General features: G+C 52.9%; 2 protein-coding genes across 8 annotated transcripts in view; both read right to left on the bottom strand.

The window, feature by feature from the left end:
• ZDHHC18 (zinc finger DHHC-type palmitoyltransferase 18) overlaps window positions 1-19563 on the bottom strand; it is a 42443-nt gene that overhangs the window by 4275 nt on the left and 18605 nt on the right. The window contains exons 4-10 of one of the 7 annotated variants that reach the window (XM_036914877.2): window positions 18343-18480; window positions 18181-18229; window positions 17600-17702; window positions 16187-16299; window positions 15256-15355; window positions 12842-12919; window positions 11245-12287 (exon numbers count right to left, since the gene is read on the bottom strand). In XM_036914877.2, the coding sequence (XP_036770772.2) occupies window positions 12878-12919; window positions 15256-15355; window positions 16187-16299; window positions 17600-17702; window positions 18181-18229; window positions 18343-18480 (545 nt within the window). In that variant the 3' untranslated portion in view covers window positions 11245-12287; window positions 12842-12877. Of the gene's footprint in view, window positions 1-7542; window positions 11175-11244; window positions 12288-12841; window positions 12920-13358; window positions 15356-16186; window positions 16300-17599; window positions 17703-18180; window positions 18230-18342; window positions 18481-19563 lie in introns of those variants that run through there. The other 6 variants (XM_036914878.2, XM_036914876.2, XM_036914874.2 and 3 more) reach the window with 6 other exon arrangements.
• Window positions 6078-7407, bottom strand: SFN (stratifin). The gene has a single exon (XM_036914882.2). It carries the CDS (start codon window positions 7319-7321, stop codon window positions 6575-6577), a length of 747 nt encoding a protein of 248 aa, XP_036770777.1. The 5' UTR covers window positions 7322-7407; the 3' UTR covers window positions 6078-6574.

The following is a 19563-nucleotide window of genomic DNA, read 5'->3' as shown; positions in this document are numbered from 1 at the left end:
CACCAGCCACTGATGGCAAAATGATTTTCTGTTACTCTGCCATGACAGGGAAGGGACAGCGTCATGCAAAAAATAAGAGCCATCAGGTAGCAGGTGAGGTCTGTTCAGTGAGGGGGTTTAGCATAAGACACTGTCCTGCAATGGCTGGCGTACAGCAACCATCCTTAAGATTTCCTTTTTTTTTCTTTCCTGATAGAAAAGTAAAAGCTTGGAAAGAGAAAGAAAGTTACACATCATCCCATAACACTTTAGTGATAAAAATATTTATAATCTATGATAAATTTTCTATTCAAATTATATATTTTGCTCCTTTCAGTGTTATCTTCCTATACATGCAGAGTGATAGCTGTAGCATTTATAGGTGGCATATGTCATAATCGTGACCTTTTTTCAGTTAGCGCTAGTTCATATAATGAGAAAGATTTTTTTGGTGTCTGCGTGATAATATTCTGTGGTGTGGCTATAATGTTTAATAAGTCATTGCCAATATTTTGCTATTGTAAGTAGTTCTGGGATTATCATCTTTGAACCCAAATCTCTGAGTCTCTGACAAAATTTTAACTTACACCAAAATCCTAGAAATGGAATAGCCAGTGTTTTCCAGGATTCATTTTGTCAAAATGCTTTCCAGAAAAGTGCCGCTTCTCACAGACACTGTCTGAAAGACCCCTTGTCACCTCCAGACCTCACAATTGCAATTGTGTGAGCAGTTTCTCAGGGAAGGAAACCAGCTCCTGAGCGCCTTAGAAGGGATTTCTTGGTCATCTCTGCTAACCATTGACATTAGTGTATAGGCATTTCCTGGTTCTGACCTGGGACCCCTAACAGTTGGAAGATAGCATTTGGAATTTAACAGAGACCACATCTAACAGGAAAGGCTTCCAGACCCGGCCAAGGGGCAGAATGAGAGCAGCGCCCTGAAGCCCACAGCAGAAGCACAGCCCATCTGCCCTCAGCTGTTTCTGTGAAATGTTCACCCACAGTGGGCTGAGAAGAGGGAGCCTGACCCCACTAGTGTTTGTGGGAAGGTCAATTTTAGAGCTTCCCTGTCCTTTCTCAAGGCTTCTGAGAGGGAGGGGAATAACTTCAGAGGGATGAGGAACATCCCAGCACTACAGAGGCCCACCTTGGTTCTGAAAGCAGTGGGGAGGCCCAACTGCCCCAGAATCCTGGAGGGAAGCTGTCCAGCAAACTGAGTAGCTCCTTTCCTGTCGCTCTTCTCTTGCAACTCTGGCTGTGGAACCCTTACCCAGGCTGGTCTGCACTGCCCACTTCCTCTTCCTGCCCCCTTTAGAGGGAAGAGCCCCAGGTACATGCACTCACAGCATCTGGCGTGCTGAGGGCAGAGGAAAGCCGAATGAATGCCTTGTTTCCAGCCAGGGAGCCAATTCTCAGCCCCAGAACTCAGGTGACAGCCTGAGGTGGAGGTAGGGGGGCTGAGAGGGGATGGGTTGGGGATTTGGAGCCCAACTGAGGTGAAAAAATATGAATATTAGTAAGATGCTGTAGACTATAATACCTAGCAAAATAATTCTTTCTCCCTACCCAAAACCCTGAAGCAGCTTTGGAGGAGGGAGATGGTAGGCCCCAGATAAACAAATCTACAGCAGTGTCCTTGCTGTGCAAATAAGGAAATGTGTGCAGTACTCCCCTTCACAGTGAGTGGGCACCTCTTCCTATATATTAATCCTGGAAGCCTCCACTTTGCTTTGCAGAATCTTGGGACATGGGTAAGATTTCTTGCAATTTGTAAGTCATACCAGTGGTCACCTAATCTATTCTGAGCTAAAAACCAGCCCCCTCTACAGACCAGGAAATTTCAGGTTAACTTTATTCTGAAGTTGTCTTCCTTCTTTCCTTCTAACAAATACTGAATTCCATAATCTGAGGTATGAAATACTGTACCTACCAGAGATTGAAGACTCCATGCTTTTCAGAGTCAGATTTCCCTCTGTTATCTCTAGACAAAGAGTTAAACTTCCCAGAGAGCAGTAAGAAGATTGGGCGGAGATGAGGGATGAATGGGCCTCTGCCACCCCCAGGGTGACATACCTGTCTGCTGCCCCCACAGACATTCCTGGCTCCTGACTCAGTGGGTAGGTGGGGCAGGTTTTGGGGGGGTTCTGAGGGGAAGGGGACCTAGCTTGCAGAAACCTGCCTGCCTGCCTTGGCTTTCACACATAACAGGGATGGGAGGATGGGGAGACCCTGTGAACAGGGTGAAGAATTGGAAAGAAAGAAATGATGTAACCAGGTTACCTGGTGAACGAGTCAGGAAACTGATGCGCCACACAGTCTTTTCGCATTTATGACAGTTAAGTAGAGTAAGAAGGCTTTCTTGATTCTTTGAAAGTCCAAGATAGGAGCAGGCAACAGAGCATAATGTGGTTCTTTTCAAACATTTTTAACTCAGGAAATGCCAATATACAAAACAGACATACATGTGGCTATTTTAGCCAATATGTGTGGAAACCAGAAACTCTGACCACTGGGCTCCTGCCCCATGGCACCCTCTGAACACAGTTTGAAAACAGCTGTTGTAGTTTTAAAATCATGGACCTTAGAGTCTGACTCATTCCACTCCCTGGACACGGAAGTACTGTAATTGTACAACCTTGATTATTAGGTTATTTAGCTGCTCCGAGCCTCAGGCTCTTCACATGCAAAATAAAAATGGTAACATGTATTGCTGTGAGGAGTAAGTATGAAACAGCCTAGCGCATGTCCGCTGCCGTTGTTACTGTATACTGTTGTCTAGGAAGAAGCAGGAATGGGGCACTGCTGGTCAGAGGAGCAATCTTGGTGCAAGCATCTGAAATCAGGTTTTCCTGAAAAGGCTCTGGACATTTGGACATTGGATTGTGTGTGTGTGTGTGTGTGTGTGTGTGTGTAGGAGTATCTTGCCTTTCTGAAAGGAGCCACAATGGCTGGCCTGACCCTGATGATTTGTCTTCCTAGGGTACCTGGTTGGTTCTGAGAAGGCTCCTTGACCCCAATGCCTTGCCCTCCATCTCCTCCTCCTTTGGATCCACAGAGCCAATTTGGATTTTGCTCTCTGAAGTAACTACATATGAGAGAAGATTTTCTTCTCTAGAAAATTTTAGATGGCAAATTTTCCCCATACCATTCATATTCTTGGGAGAGGAAGATCTTTGCAAGCCTCAGGCCTCCCCGTTTCCTGGGGAATAATCTGGCGGTGCAGAAAGGACAGGGCTGGGTTACTTGAATCTTTGTGAGCCCTGTCTCTACCTAGACAGCCATGCCTCCTCCCAGAGCCAACTGTATTTCCATGGCCACAGTGGAGGACCTAGCACTACCCCTGATCCCTAGGCATTTAGAAGGATGGTTTTAAAACTAAGTTCTGAACATCTTCCTGTACACAAAACCTCACCGGCGATGCTGTGGGGAGAAAGGAGGAATAACGGGACATTGCAATTTCTAGGGAGCTCTCTGAGGAGATAAGTGATAAACTCAGGGCATAGCTGCAAACTGAGAGGTAGAATCAAGTACATATGAAATCATAACTGAGTGAATGTACCTATATACGCGAAGGAGTTGACAGACTAGCTGGCATATCCAAAGCTCTGTATATGTATTAAAGGGAGAAGGAAGGTGGTAAGTCATGTTTTGAGCTGAAGATGGGCTTTGAAATTTAGAAAATTGTTAAAAGACTGCTCCAGTGGGGAGGACAATGGGAAGAGGGAAACAACCACTCTGAAATTTCCAGCAGAACTTAGCATTCTTACCTGCTTTGGCCTCCGGGACTGATTTTTTTTAAGAGATGTAATTCACATAACATAATATTCATCTTTCTGAAGTGTACAGTGGTTTTTAGTATATTCCCAAAGTTGTGCAAATAGCACCACTATTTAAATCCAGAACATTTTATTCCCCTCAAAGAAATCTAATAATCATTAGCAACAGTACTGAAATTATTTAAATGTCAAATTTAGGCTGGGAAAAGATGGCAAGAAATGCTCTGGGTTTTTAGTAAGATACATATATATCATAGATAAAAGGTCTGGAATCTCATGGTCAGCAGCTGGTGCCTAAACCAGCTCACATCCAGCCATCTGATTTGGTGAATTGCAGTCCAAAGCATCTGCTTCTGAAATCTGGCAACACCACTACACTACCGTAGGTAAGCTCATTTCTTTCCCCATATAGGGCAATCATGAGTAGTTTAGAAAAGTAGGCAAAAGTCAAGGTTGAGAGAAAAGAAGAAAAAAGTTCCTTTCCCAGGACCTACCCATGAAGAGAAGTCACCAGACCAGTCTGGTAAGAGAAACAGGGTCACTTCCCTAGTTGAGGGGGAGTCACTTGCCCTAGTCCAGAATCTCTGCCTGGTTTAGAACCTTGAAACCCAGCACGCTTCCACAAAAGGGGAGGAGAAAACGGCACTCAGAAGGGCAACAGAGTGGTCCTGCCAGCTTCCCCTGTAGAATAAGTAGCTCTGATAGGAGCCCTTCCATTTTGAATCCCATGGGTGTGACCAAACTTGGACTCTGGGGAACCCGATGAGGCAGAACGGAGCTACCAGGCCAGTATTCCCAGGTGGCCCAGTGAACTAGCCTGTCAGATTTGGCAAAAGGCTGCTTCTCAGGACTGGGTCTTATTACTCTGCTATTGGCACAGACTGCTGATGCTGGAAGGATTAATAACAGCTAACATGTATTGCACATGTACTAAGGGCTGCTCTCGGAGGTTTTATTTTCTCAAACTTCACAGCAACTCTTAAGAGGAAGGCGCTACTTTTGAATCCCCACTTTACAAATGAGGTTAGAAAGGTAAGCAAGGATAACAGCCTTGGCCAAGGTAGGCTTGGAGTCAAACCCAGGCAGTTTTGACTCTATGTTTTCCACATTTTTCGTTAGAAAGCCTTGAGTTCACTCCCCTTATGATACAAAAGGGGAAATGGGGGCCCAGGGAGGTATAATGGTTTTTCCAAAGTCGCACAGCCAGTCTGGGAGACAATCCAAGCCTTCTGCACACCAGGATAGAGCTGCCTGGGTGTGGTGGAGACGCCTTGGTGGCCTCTTCCCAGCCGACATGCCAGGCCCAAGCACCGCAGGTAGCGCCGATGACTCAAAGGGCGGGGACTGCTTTTTCCGCACGGCCCCGCCCCGTCCCGTTGCTCTGAAATGCTGAGCTCTCGGGAGGGGCCCGTGCCAACTTGTCTGAGCGAAAGCTGGGAAGCACCGCCCCTGGTGATCAGCGGGTGGTCGGGGAACCCAGAGCCGGGCCCCGTGTAGCGGCGCCGGCGGAGCGGGGAAAGCGTGGAGAAGACGCGCAGTGCGCTGTCCACCGCTAACTCGCCCATTGGCCAATCGGGCCCTGAGGGCGGGTCCCTGAGCAGCTCCCTCCCGTGATTGGACAGCATCGGCCTCGGGCCCGCCTCCAGTCCCACGCAGCGAGGGCAAGGCCCAGCGAGATTGCAGCAGGTTCCAGCTTGTTACCTCTCCGAGCCGAGGCTCGGAGATCGGGCGCCCCAGACTAGTGCCCGCTCCCTGCGGCCATTCCCGCCCAGTTTGCGTCTCCTCCTCTCCGGCTCATTTCATTCTGTCCCCATCTCCGAACGCTGGGCGGTGTCCCCCTCTGCTCAGATCTGGGCTTTTAATGACGGCTTCATATCCCTGCCTCAGGTCGTACTCGCCTCCTCTCAGATCTGAGCATCTAATGGGACTAATTCCTACTAGCAAATCTGGGGTGGTCAGTGCCGTTACCACAGCGTATCCCTGCTGCGCTGGCCTCAGACCTCACACCTGAGACTTCACTGGTTTTCTCTCCCCACAGATCTGAGCTCTTCGGCCTCCCGACTCGCGGCCCCCAGCAGAGGAGCCTCAGCGCCCCCTTTGCGTTCACCTGGCCCTCCCAGCACATGCCAGTTTGTTTGGATCGCCCTGACGGAGGGAGCTGGACCTCCAGCCTCTCATCTGGGGTCACTGGCTCCCAAGTCTTGCGGGCAGAGTCACTAAGGCAGCCCCATGGGCCAAATCAGAGGTCTGAAGTCAGGATTTCTGTAAATCGTAACACCAGTCCCTGTCCCATCCCTGGCCAATAACTGGTAAAGACAGGAGGAGTGTCACAGGGGAACTTTATTGAGAGGAAACATGGCCACACCCAGCAGACAGTGCGGTCTCTCTCTCTCTCTCTCTCTCTCTCTCTCACTCACTCACACACACACACACACACACACACACACACACACACAAGCAGTCATCTCCAGCTTCTGCCACACAGTCCGGTTCTCAGCCACAAGGGTGGGACACTCCTTAATTCCTAAGATCCAGATACAGCAGGAGCAGGAGGGAAGTGATCCCCGTTCTCGGGTGGGGTTTGGATGAGGGGTGCAGAGCAGGGGTGGGTGGGGTGGCCTGACAGCTACTTGAACAGCAGGGTCCTCTGGGTCCGGGTGGCCTCAGCTCTGCTGGTCCCCCTCTGTGGAACTTTCTGAGCTGAAGCAGGGCACTAGGGGGAGAAGGGGGGACCTCCCACCCCATACCAGTCCTCTCTGCTGGCGGTGGCGACTGGGGCGTGCAGGGCATGGCGGGAAGGGTAGCCAGCAGGGCTCAGCTCAGCTCTGGGGCTCCTCGGGAGCCTCGCCCCCTTCTTCCCCGGCGTTGTCGGCTGTCCACAGCGTCAGGTTGTCTCGCAGCAGCTGCATGATGAGGGTGCTGTCTTTGTAGGAGTCCTCGCTGAGGGTGTGCAGGTCAGCCATGGCCTCGTCGAACGTGGTCTTGGCCAGTGAGATGGCCTCCTCAGGGCTGTTGGCAATCTCATAGTGGAAGACAGAGAAGTTCAGAGCCAAGCCCAGGCGGATCGGGTTGGTGGGCGGCATCTCCTTCTTGCTGATGTCCATGGCCTCCTGGTAGGCCGACCGGGCTGAGTCGATGATGCGCTTCTTGTTATCACCGGTGGCCACCTCGGCCAGGTAGCGGTAGTAGTCGCCCTTCATTTTCAGGTAGAAGACCCGACTTTCGGCATCACCGGCCTCCTTGATGAGGTGGGTGTCCAGCAGGCCCAGCACGGAATCGCACACGCCCCGGAGCTCCGTCTCCACCTTCTCCCGGTATTCTCGCACCTCTGGGCCCTTTTCTTCCGAGCTCTCCTCATTGCTTTTCTGCTCGATACTGGACAGGACCCTCCAGGCAGCCCTCTGGCCGCCCACCACATTCTTGTAGGCCACTGAGAGCAGGTTTCGCTCTTCGCAGGACAGCTCCTGGCCCTTCTGCACGGCGCTCTTCATGAAGGCGGCCATGTCCTCATAGCGCTCAGCCTGCTCTGCCAACTTGGCCTTCTGGATCAGACTGGCTCTTTCCATGGCTCTGGGGACAGACTGGCAGGCGGGGGGCTAACGGGCTGCCTTGGAACCACTGCAGGACTGCACTTCTCCTGCTCTCTGCCTGCCTTTTGGCTGGGTGGCCAGGCCCACGGAAGGGTGGGGAGGGGCAGGGGGCGGGACTGGGACCTAGGACCTGCCCCCCTCTCCTGGTATCCCCACACCCTTTCCGGCCCTGCCTTAAAGGTGAAAGGACTAGATGTGGGAGTGAGTCATCCGGACAGTCAGCAGAAGAAATCTGGGCATTGGCCCCACCTGTGCAGAACCTTTCCAGGCTCCAGGCCGCCCCCTTTTGTTCAGGGCTCCCATTACATGGGTGCCCACGTTAGGTAGCTTCCCCAGTGTTCCAGGGCTAAGGAGGCTTCGGTCACCTGACCGCTTTAGCCTAGCCAGAGCCCATAAAGCCAGGTGCAGGAGGATGGGCATCCTAATCCTGCCAGGTATGATTCCCACCTTGGTTCAAGTGAGATAATTCAAGTTTAGGGAGAACTGCCATTTCCCAAGCACTTTCACATCCATGATCTAATTTAAAAGTGGGAATACCTGAGCTCAGAGAGGGATGAGATTTGATCAAGGTCACACAGCTACTCTCCCCTGCAAACTACTTCCTTTGGCGTCTCTTCCATCAAGGCCTCTGACATGAGAGCTCCAGACTGTATATAGAAGTGAGATCCAGGCTCTGTCCAGAGTCTTCCATCCCCCAGTCCTCACGCCCCTCAGAGTCCTGTCCCCTCTGGATTCCCAGAATGCACATATGGCAGCTTTCAGGGTGCCACTTAATGAGGTGTTTAACGAGTGGCCTCTGACGCTCCAGCCTAGCCTTTGTAATTAGTCACCCAGTAGGTTTGTTGGACACCTGCCCCTTCACAGCACAATTTCCCTTTCAAGTTGGCGGCCTGTTGCCACTTGTTGGAGAACTTACCCTCTGGCACTCCACACAGGTCACCTGCCCCCTCCAAGCTGCCTGGTGTATCAGTGGGGCTCACAGAGGGTGGGGCTCAGCTTGCTGGTTGTCCCACTTTCCTGCCTCAATCACCCGCCCTCTATCAGAGGCTGGGAAGCAGGCCACCTGGCTGCTCAGCCCAGTTTAAGTTCCCCAGGGAGGACGCTAGCAACTGAGGAGAGAGACAGGACCGAGAAAAAGGAGGCGGTGGTGACACATGCCATTTTGTTTTATGGGGTAGCAGCCCCAGCTGAGGGCTGCCTCCCCCAGCCTGCCTTTCAGAAGTTTCCCTGGTCCCTCCCCTTTGACCATGGCCCTACCTCTGACCCTCTGGCAGAGGCCTCAGAGATGGAGACTCTGTCGCTAACCTTCCACCCCTGTTTGCTGGGGCTCTGGCCTTGTGTCAGCCAAGAATTTCACCTACAGGTGCTGGCACTGTGCCTACGAGCGTGGGTTCCTGCTTCTCTGCCCCGCCCCTAGCCAAAACTCAGATGGAGTGGGGTAGTGGAGGGGCTCCGGGTGGGTGGGGGGGGCTCCCCTTCCAGCCTAGTCCTTGAGCCAGGACCATTTCATCGGCCTGTCCCTCCCCAGTTCCTCTTGGTGTCTGAATACCCACCCTCCCCTCCCAGAAGAAGGCTTAGACCAGAACTCTGAGGCCTGAAAATGAGAGCAGCCTCTTTGAAGGAAAAGTAGGAACATGTCTGGGCTGAGGCTACAGATTTTCTAAGGAAGCAGAGGGATTTTAGGCTTGACATCCCAAAGGCTTTGCTCAAATTGGATCACTGACAAATAAGATGGAAAGGAGATATACTGAAATGCCAGCTGGCACAGTGTTATCTTTAGCTTATGGGGTTCCGAGTTTTTTTTCTTTTGATTTTCCTATTGGCTTCAAGTTACCAGTGGTGAATATGTATTATTTTTCTATGAGACAGAATAGCTGAGTATCTTCAGAATCAGACTGCCTGAGTTCAGTTCTTATAAGCTGTCGTGGCCTTGTCCAAATGGCTTAACCTCTGTGAGCCTCAGTTTTCCTAAGTGTAAAATGGGGCTTTTTGTGAGGATTAAATGAGTTGATGAAAAGCACTTAATAGAGTGGATGGTAACTATTATTATTATGTGAAAAAAAACCCAACCCATCTTACTATAAGCATCTACACTCAACACACTAACATGGATCTGAGTTCTAGGAAAGAGGGGGGTCCCACACTGGGCCATAGGTGAAGACCAGACCCTTCCCAGCTGGGAGTCCACAGGGGAGAGAAGACGGATGAACGTGCAGATGTGCCCGCTCAGCACTGCCTCCTCTCCCCCCATCTCGGACATTCCTCTGGCCAACACAGGCCCTGGGACTCAAGGACCTGCCCTTGTACTCGTCATCCAGCCCAGGCTTCCCCAAGTCCTGGGGGAAAGCTGGAGATCCCAGAACACCAGAAAGCTAGAAGGCAGGGCCTGGCATGCCTAGGAATTTTGGAACTGCTTCTGTCTCCAGAGAGGGAGCATTCTCTGCCTACCACTCACGCCAGATCTGGTGGTGGTTCACAGCACAAGCTTGGGAGCCTGAAAAGGGTAGAGGAAAGGAAGCCTCTTTACCTCTCCCCCTCCCTTGCTGAAGCTCAGGCGCGATCCAGGAGCCGCGCTGCCTAACACCTCCTGCCCACTCTGGCCTGTAGATCCTGACTCAGTTCCTGTCTCAGGCACCTCCCTTTGCCTCCAGGCCTCCCCTTCCCAAGCCCAGGAGCCCAGGCAGACAGGAGGCAGCAGGCCCTGGCAGGGCACAGAGTTTCAGAGTCAGCTGCCTGAGTCAGCAGGGCAGGAGATGGGGCCGCGGCCCAAGGGGGCTATCATCCTGCCTGCCACCTCCCCACCCTTCCATATAGTATCCATCCTACCAACAGGCTCAAGACCTCTGTTCCCAGAGACAACCAACCTTAGCTAGTAAGAATAGCCTTTAAAGGGTTGTGCCAAAGAGAAGACAGCAACCAGTTGCTGCCCATCTCCCCTGGAACAGAGGATAGGGCTCTGAGTCCAGCAAGGGGCACTTGGGTTGGAGCCCAGAAAGAACTTCCTGGGAAATTTTTTTCAGTCTGGGAATGATCAAACTAAACAGGTGACTGGAAGCAGCTATGGCACCTTCTCCCCCTGATTAGTTGTGAACTAGAGTCCAGTTACCCAGCCAGGAGCTTACTCTGCTAGTTGCCTTTGGGAGGGAATATTAGATTGCTTTTAAGTGACTCAGCTTTCCTGAGTCTTTTTCTCCTCAAGGCACTGCTGTTGAGAGTCTCCCACATCTCCTCGTCCAGTCCAGTCTAGGACATAGTGTGGAATTTTTGGAAAGAGAATGGAATGAAGTCAGAGGGTGGGACTGCATCTCAGCTCTGTTATAAGGCTTGGGCAAGTCCCTTCCTGCCTCTGGGCCTCAGTTTCCCCATTAGTACAAGGAGGCTGGCACAGATCATCTGTAAGCCCCCTGCTGGGTATGCATGACGTTCTCTAATTGTAGGGTTTCTCCCACTGAGATCTTCTACTCCTACAGCACCCCTGTTCACTCCTTGGGCAATGCAGAAGGGTCAGAGGTCAGGGTTCCGAGGCTCACCCCGTTTCCTTTAGTTCCTCAGAAGATTCTGGGGCTGTCAGAGCCAGGTCAGTTCCCTCAGTGCCTCAGAGATCGGGTTCAAATCCTGGCTTTGTGCTTTATCAGCTGGGGTATTCCAGGCAACTCCTGTGCCTTCCTTGAACTTCAGTTTTCTCATCTGTAAAAAGGCTGACATCACCTCCCTCATAGGTTCAGGTGAGAAAATGGGCCTGGCACCTGGCAAGCCCTTGCTAAATGGCTGCTGTAATTATTCTTTAGCTCTTAGCGCACTGTGTGTGTGTCCCAATGTGGGGCAGCAGCTGGGGAAAGAGAAGATTCTGTGAAATTGTTACCCTGGGCTGGGCTGAGTTCAGGGGTGTGACAGTCCCAGACTGGAGTTAAACCCTCTGTCTCAGCCCAGGCTGGGACCTTCCAGAGTTCAGAGGTCAGCTAAGGCTTGAAGGTCTCTGGAACTGAGACCAGGAGCTCTGGAGGGGCAGAGTGAGGAGGGCGCTGGTCACTCTTGTCACGTCACTTCTGGCTTTGTTGTGCCTCCTTTTTAAATCTCCAGAATAGCACTGAACGAAGCTGGCAGTGAGGGTGAGCTAGATGTTCTCCTGTGCACACATCACAGGCCCCACGCCCCAACCCCAGCCCCAAAGTAAAGGCAGTGCCAGGCAGCCAAGGGTATGGCAAGAAGAGGGAAATCTTTATTTTGGTTAAAAAAGGTACAGGACAGCAGCCAAGCAACCCCCACCGTGGGCTGAGCAGATTTCCGAGGCTCACCCGGTTTCCTTTAGTTCCTCAGAAGATTCTGGGGCTGTCAGAGCCAACTCAGTTCCCTCAGTGCCTGCAGCAAAGTGTACAAGCCTCCTCCTTGCATGCTACCTACTCCGGGTGGTGGGGATGGAGGGGGCCGTGGGAACAGTGTCAAACCAGTTGTGCTTAGAACAGTCACCAAACTTGTTCAGCAGCGTCACCAACCAGCAACACCCCAGATGGCTCCTGAAGAAACCTGCTCAGCTTGACTATGGCCAGGCCTGATTCTAAGGGGTGGGAGGGGAGCAGGCGTAAGGCAAGATTCCTCAAGAGTCTTGACACCTTACAAATCTGGGGAAGGGGAAGTAGGGCGGAGGAGGGGAGGGCGGGTCTCAGCATCGTATTACATAATTGTGCTGACAGCTGCGTATGGCTTTCTCCGCTCTGGTCCGGGCGGAGTGGGGTGGGGGCGAAGAGGCCAGCCCCTGCCCCTGGGAGGGCCCTAGAGGGCACATGTGTGGGGCAAGCCTGGGGACAGACCCTGTAGGCACAGACGGTGGCAGATGGGCCACAGGTTAGGCAGGTGGAGGTGCCGGGTGCCTGGCTCCCCCTAGGCCACTCCTGGAGAGGCAGAGAGCAGTGGTCCTCAGGAGGTCCTTAAGCCCCCGCACACACTGGAGATCCGGGCAGGACAGCAGAGGAGGAGAAGAGAGAGGGTTAGCGGGCTTGGGAGGAGAGAGGATGGCTGCAGCGGTGCCAGCGGACACAGACGCTGCCATGGCGCCTGCCTCTTCCCCACAGAAGGGCCAGGCTTGAGCAGCAGGCAATGAAGCAGGAGAGAAATCGGGCAGGTGAGAGAAAGCTCCGCAGGGACACGATCTTTCGTGATCACGGCCCCTGCACACCAGTGCACCAGGACAGGCCCAGGCATCTCAGGGCTGTGCGCCATCCTCTCCCCAGCCTCACCCTTCACCCCCTGCTCCAGCTGGAGAGCTGCTCTGCATGAAGTTACTTCCTCAGTCCAGAGCAGGGCTGGGCCCTTTGCCTGGCCCCCACACCCCATCCTTCTGCTTCGTGGGGAGCCCCGAGGGCCCTACCACCGCCAGCACACACACCACACCACACACCAGACAGATGGAGGGGCTCCATGGGGGTGGCGAGGCATGCGATGAGGATGAGATATGTGAGGGGGGCGGGCAGTGCTGGCTGATGGGAGATTCGATCTTACCAGCTAACCCTCTGCAAAGAGGCCTGTTAGCTCCCCTCAGGCTGTGCAGGAGATGGCAAAATCCTGACAGGTGTCCTCCTGGGGGAGATACCAGAGAGGCGAGCCAGCGTTATGGGTTGTCTGGCTGGGCCCCGCTGCCCAGGCAGGGATGGAGGCCAGGGAGACTCTGGCTCACAAAGTGCAATCGGCTGTCTCATAAACATCTTAGCTAAGCAGTCACTAGGTGTCAGAGCAGAGAGACTGCAAGGGAAAATAATTTGGGGGTCTCCAAGCCTCCGAGGCAGGGGAAGACAGAGGACAAGAGGGGATAGGATGGCCTCCTTTTACACGCCTGTTGGGTAGCTGCAGCCCCCTCTGCTCTGCCTCCAGCAGCCAGGGAAGGGGAACTTTAACCAGATTGTCGGACCACCTGCCTTCTATCTCCCCAGGCAAGACCAAGTGTGGCTGAAAGAAGAGAGGGATGCCAGTTGGGGCCTCAGCAAAGGAAGAGCAAACAAAAACCAAACCAAAGCAAATCAACTCTTAAAAACAAAGGTTTATTACAAGCAGTAACAAAGAATACTGGCTTAAATAAAAGGCAGGAGGGAGTCCCCTCCTTCCAGCCAGCCTCCCCCCCGACCTCCCAGTGCACTGCAGCATGGCCCTGGGCCTGAGGCTGGGTGGAGCTGTTTCTCCCAGTGGGGCCCTCTGTGGCTGCCACTTCTTAGCTGCCTGTGGCCACTGGCCTCCCAGCAAGAAAGGGCAAGATAGCAGAATTCCTATGTCACTTCTCAAGGGCTTCAGCCCACTTGAAGAGCCAAGTTGGGGAACAGAAGGATAATTTCCTATCTATTTTGACAAGAAACTATAGCCTCCAGCAGAGGAGGGACATCCTCTGAGTTTCTGGCCCAGATTTAGGCCAACCTTCACTTGCCCCTTGGTCCACGCTACTCTTTCCTGCCTTTTCTCTGGTAGGTGGACTCCAGCTGGCAGACTCCCACTCCTCGAGGCCCTGGCTCTGTGGATCCTACACTCAGCTTCAACGAGGGGGTGTGGCTTGTAGGATGGCAGCCGCTCCCCACAGCCATTACCCCATCCACAACGCCTGGCCTCAGCCTGTCTGGGCAGGTCCCAGCTGGAAGCCTGACCTGGGGGCTGGGTGGCTGACATGGGGTAGGGGGTGGCAGAGTCCCCAACCACTGGTTGTCTGAAGTCCAGGGAGGAGAGAAAGATAGGAGGATGGGGGCTGAGCTGCAGCGGGAGCCCAGGGAACTCTTGTGACCAATGCACACATTCTCTGTCCCCATGGCTCAGGCTGTTCCTGCTGCTGCAGACACCCAAGGGGGATGGCAGGGAGCAGGGCAGCCCAGGGGATGCGGGGAAGTGGGAGCCAGGCACATTCATACAAGGGCACACGCAACACACGCACACACTCACTCACTCACAGCCAGAAGGTCTCTTGTAATAAACTTATTAAAACTAACTTGCCTTCCAATAACCCTTAACCTGGCACTAGAGAGAGAGCAATGTGGCTATTTTTTTCTTCTTCCATTTAAAAAATGCTATATAGAAAAGAGGTCTATAAAATTGTGCAAAATACCTAGCATTAATAAACCCGTTTCAAGTATTGCCAGCACGAGTATAACCTGCCCATCCCCGGACCTGACTTGGGAGAGGCAGGGCACCAGGCTGGGATCCCTTAGAGACCCTCCACGGGTAGAGAGAGGGAGGCTCCCACCTCCTAGTGTGCTGTCCAGGAATCATGCAGGAGCTGAGGTCTTGGGGGCCTGGCTGGCTGGTTTGGCTTCCTCTGGCACAGGCTGACCGCCCCCCACCATACACACCCCCAACTTTGCCCTCTCCACCTGGAACCCCAGCTCCATCCTATTGGCCAATTACATACAAAACAAAAATGGAAGAAATGACCATCACTAAAAGAATGAAGGAGCCTCCAACCCACAGCAGCCCATGGAAGTGTCCCTTCCCTTCCCACAGCCCCCCATCCAGAGCTAACGGCTCATGGGGCTGCTTCCCTCCCGAGCTGGCTCAGCAGGACCCAGCAGCTCCGCTGGCTGGGAGGCATCCCACTCAGTCCACACCTCACTCACACAGGGCTTGCCCTGGCACAGGCCGTCCTCTGGGCGGCCTCAGGGGCCCTGGCCTCTCTATCCTGCCACCCATCAGCTGGGGGAACCTAGGGCCCAAGGGTGTGGGAACCTGGTTTTGGGAAGCAGAGGGTACAGCCAGGGAATGGTGTGGGAAAGCCACGTGCAGGGTGGGAAATAAATATGAAAAGACTTAAGTCTTTGTCGGCTCTGCTTCCCTCAGGTGGAATGGGGAGGGTCCTGGCAGGTGTGGAGTGCAGCGGGTGAGTGCAGAGGGGCACAGGCCAGCAGGTGGCAAGTACTGAGCCCAGTTCAGGGGTGGCCTCCTACCATGCTGGCATCAGGCTTGGCTCCACAGGCTGGCTCGCTGCTTCTGATGGGTGAGGGCAACATGGCGTCAGACTGCACAAATCCCCTCCGGTCAATCAGGCTGCCAAAACACAAGGGCACGTGAGAGCCCTGCCTGATCCCAGAGCTCCTGGCCAAGGGCTGGATGGCAGTCCATTACCCAACCACTGAAAGACCCAACCCTAGAAAGGCTAAGGGAAGGGGAGTTGCTCTCCAGCTGGGAGCTCAAGACACTTCCTTTCTGGAAGGGCCCTTGCTGCTGTTTGGATACCTGGTTTTTGGCCACAGAATTTATTCACTGTTAATTCAAATCGGCCCACCTTTCTATCTAGCTGCCAAGAAACCAAGCTTCAGATGAGGGGAAAAGCAAGGATGAAAGGGCACCTGGAGAGAGCGAAATTCCTACTGTGCCTCCCTTGGGGCAGGATGAGTGACAGACATACTGGTCGGGAAGTGGGGACTGTGTGTGAGATATTCCCTCTCTGGCGCTCTGGCGCCCCCTGGTGTCCAGATGGATGGAGCGCTTCCCAGCAGGGTTGAGCCGCAAGGGCTCCCTGCCGCCAGGAGGATGGAGGCCCCACCCAGACCGGCCATCAGCACTAGAAGGGCAGCGTTGCTCAAGCGAAGCCAAAACATTAATTGTAGTTTTCCCTGGAGAGCAAGAGTACATGTGATACCTAATACTCTTCTGTTTCATATTATGTACTTAGTGTTTTTCTACAATGAGCACATGTGATTAAAAATTACACTCCACAGAATTCCTTCATGTGACAAATGCCAAGTGCATTCAGGAAGGGATGGCAAACAGAAGGTGTCTATGGTGTGGGGAAAGGTCTCCTGATTCCAGAACGTTTTTGAGAGGTGTGGACTCACGGGGCTACCTCTACTGGCCAGGCCAAGCCATGCAACTTACCTGGGAGGTAGGGGGCCGCAGAGCACAGCACAGCAGTTGGTAATGACACTTTTATGGCTGTAGGGATTGACAGAGGCCTCACCGCCCCTCTTGCTGGACCACGAGCCTTTGATCTGCAGGCAGGAAGGAGGTCTGGGTCAAGTACCTCCTCTGCTTGCTTTTCCAGGAGGGAGTCTGGAGGCTGGGGAAAACTGGCAAATTCTGAAATAATTTCTGGCTGTATACTGGAAGGGACATGTCTTTAACCTAGGCTACTCAGTGAGACTGTGGGGGACTGCTGGACACTGGTCATACCCAACAGAGAGGAGGAGGCCCCAACCAGGACAGAAGACAGCAGAGCTGGAGAGGCTCCCAAAGGGAAACGTTCTGCCGCACCCTCTCTTCCCTGGCTCTGCCACTGCCTTGCTGCAGGATGCTGGACAGATCACCATTTCTCTGTTCTCAATCCGCATCAGAAAAATAGGGAACTCTCCGATAGCATAGTTGGAGTGCTACATAAGTCCTGTGCACCTCTAGCACTGTGAAGCTGGCACTGAGGAGTTTAGCATGAAGGATACCTACCAGACTTTAACCCACAGTTTTCCAAATTTATCTGGCTATAACACTGCTTTTTGCCTAACTCCTAGTAATATCCTGCAGGACCAGCCCCCAGGAACTGCCTTGGGAGATGCTGGCTGATGTCATTTCTGCTCTGTACCTATCACCCAGCACATGACATCCTATCATGTGCTGCTTCCCCAAATGAAAGTCTGAGATCAAGGATTATGTTTTCTGTGGGCAGTATCAGATGGTGGCCCTGGTACAGATGCTCTTATTTGCTTTGTAATTATTTGGGAGGCTGGGAAAGAGAAGTCCAGTCTGGCTCAGGGCTGGACACACAGTGGGTGCTCACGCAATGCTTACTGGTGAAGGCCTACAAGGCAGCGGGTAGGGAGGGCCGGTGGAGCCTCCTGGTCCTGTCCTGGTTGCCCACCCCAGTAAGGAGGCTCAGGGAGTCCCAGGGACACCGAGAACAGTCACATCTCTCTGCCTACAAGTGCAGTGTGGTTGCACAGTGAGCACAGCCATGGTTTCTGGGTGCAACTCTGGCTCTGACCCAGAGAGATGTTGGAAATAAAAAACTCTGGAACTGGTAATGTGCTGGCCAAATGGAAGGAGTGTGGCCCCTTGAGGCGTTAAAGCCACCTGGGGCTCTTGGAGCCACACTGAGGGGCAGAGGCATGTGGGGCCTCAGAAACCTGGGCTGGGTTTCCCAGGGCCAAGCCGTGAGCACGGGAGGAGGTACTGTCTGCCACCCATGGTTCCCCAGCAGTCTGAGAGTCAGGGCTGCCCCGCTGCTACTCCAGCCCCCTCAGCCCTGCCCCTTAATGGGGATCCTGCCCAGGAATGCACAGCTGTTCCAGCCTTACTCACGTCTTCATTAGTTGTCAGGTTGGAGGCGACGAGGTAAGTATGAAACCCTGAGAGGCCCAGGATGGACCAGATGGAGAAAAAGCAGATCACCAATTCCAGCACAGTGGGCAGGGTGGTCAAGGACCCACACGGGACTGCGGATGGGAGCCTCGGCCTTTCTTGGTCCTTCCCTGGAGCTCTTTCCCAGACAGGAAATGAGCATGTGACCTTCTTGGGGCCCACTCACCACTCCTCAGCAGGGGCACCTCCTGGGCTCCAAGGGGGGGGTTAGGAGCCCTCAAGAGCAGGATGAGCCCAGAGTAAGGGATGGTGGGGGAACAGAGGATTCCATAGCCTGATGTGGTCCCCAGAGCTTGGTGTCTTAAAGTAAGACAGGGACCGTGGCTGCTGAGAGTTACCACTACAGCCTGTTTAAGATCAGCCCTGGCATGGGCCTCGAGAGCAGAAGCTGATGTATCAAATTCTAGAGGACCAACGTCAGCCTGACATCATTCCCCTCTACTACAGGATGAGGTGCGGGCACCCGTCCCCGTGCAGGAGCCTTGGTCCCAAGAGGGCACCCACTAGGCGACAAAGGATATCTTGCTGGTGTCTCCTTCAGAGTGGAGAGGAAGTTGCTTCCCTGAGAGCCTGGGAAGGAAGAAGCAGGGGGGGAGGACACAGCTCAGAGGGACAGTGATCACAGCCCCTTGACCTGGCTGAGCTTGGTGGCCCGCCCCCGTGCACCCCTGCCCCCAACTCACGCAGCGTCAGGTGGGTGACCACGCAGGCGAAGATGAAGGCCGTGAGGAATGAGAGGGAGAGAATAAACGCGTAGAAGAAGCGGTAGTTCCGTCTCCCCACACAGTTGCCCACCCACGGACAGTGATGGTCAAACCGTTCTGGAAAAGGCCCAGGAGAGTCCGGTTAGTGCTGGCTGGCCTGCAACCTGCACAGGTGTTTATACAGGCCTCACGCCACAGAAGGGGCTTTTGTACCCCATCACTCTGTCCTTACCAGTTGACTCAGTTCCCTGGACACATCCCGCTTCTGGTCCTTAGTGCAGTGGTTCCCACCGCCACACACGTTCTTCCCTGTCTCTTTATCTGTTAAGGTCAATTACTCCTTCACGTCTCAGCTGCAAAGCCATTTCCTTAAGAAAGTCTCCTTAGACCCCAGACAAGTCAGGGCCACATTTTCTGCCCTGTGGCTTATCTTTTCCAGAACTTTGCCATGTGTAGTTTCACACAGACAAACCTCGGAGATATTGCAGGTTTGGTTGCAGACCACAATAAAGTAAAAATTATAATAAAGTGAATCAAATGCAATTTTTGTTTCCCAGTGCATATTGAAGTTACATTTACACTATAGTCTATTAAGTGTGCAATGGCATTATGTCTTACTAAACAATGTACATACCTTAATTAAAAATACCTCATTGCTAGAAAATGCCACCTGTCATCTGAGCTTTCAGTGATTTGCAATCTGTTTGCTGGTGGAGGGTCTTGTCTCTATGTTGATGGCTGCTGACTGATCGGGATGGTGGTCGCTGAAGGTGGGGGTGGCTGAGGCAGTTTCTTCAAGTAACACAACAATGAATTGATCTGACTCTTCCTTTCATGAAAAGTTTGTCTGTAGCATGTGATGCTGTTTGCTAGCATTTTACCCATAGTAGAATGTCTTTTCAAATTGGAGCCAGTCCTCTCAACCATGCCACTGCCCTATCACCAAGTTTATGTAATATTCTAAACCCTGTGTTGTCATTTCAACAATCCTGACAGCATATTCACCAGGAGAAGACTCCATCCCTAGAGACCACTTTCTTTGCACATCTGTAAGAAGCAACTCCTCATCCAGTGCAGTTTTACCTTGAGATTGCAGCAGCTCAGTCACATCTTCAGGCTCCACTTCCAGTTCTAGTTCTCTTGCTATTTCCACCACATCTACAGCGACTTCCTCCGCTGAAGTCAAACCCCTCAAAGTCA

This window comes from Manis pentadactyla, chromosome 4 (assembly GCF_030020395.1).
Source record: "Manis pentadactyla isolate mManPen7 chromosome 4, mManPen7.hap1, whole genome shotgun sequence".
NCBI classification, from domain to species: domain Eukaryota; kingdom Metazoa; phylum Chordata; class Mammalia; order Pholidota; family Manidae; genus Manis; species Manis pentadactyla.
The sequence above is the reverse complement of the archived record's forward strand: the minus strand, read 5'-3'. Positions and strand labels throughout refer to the sequence as shown.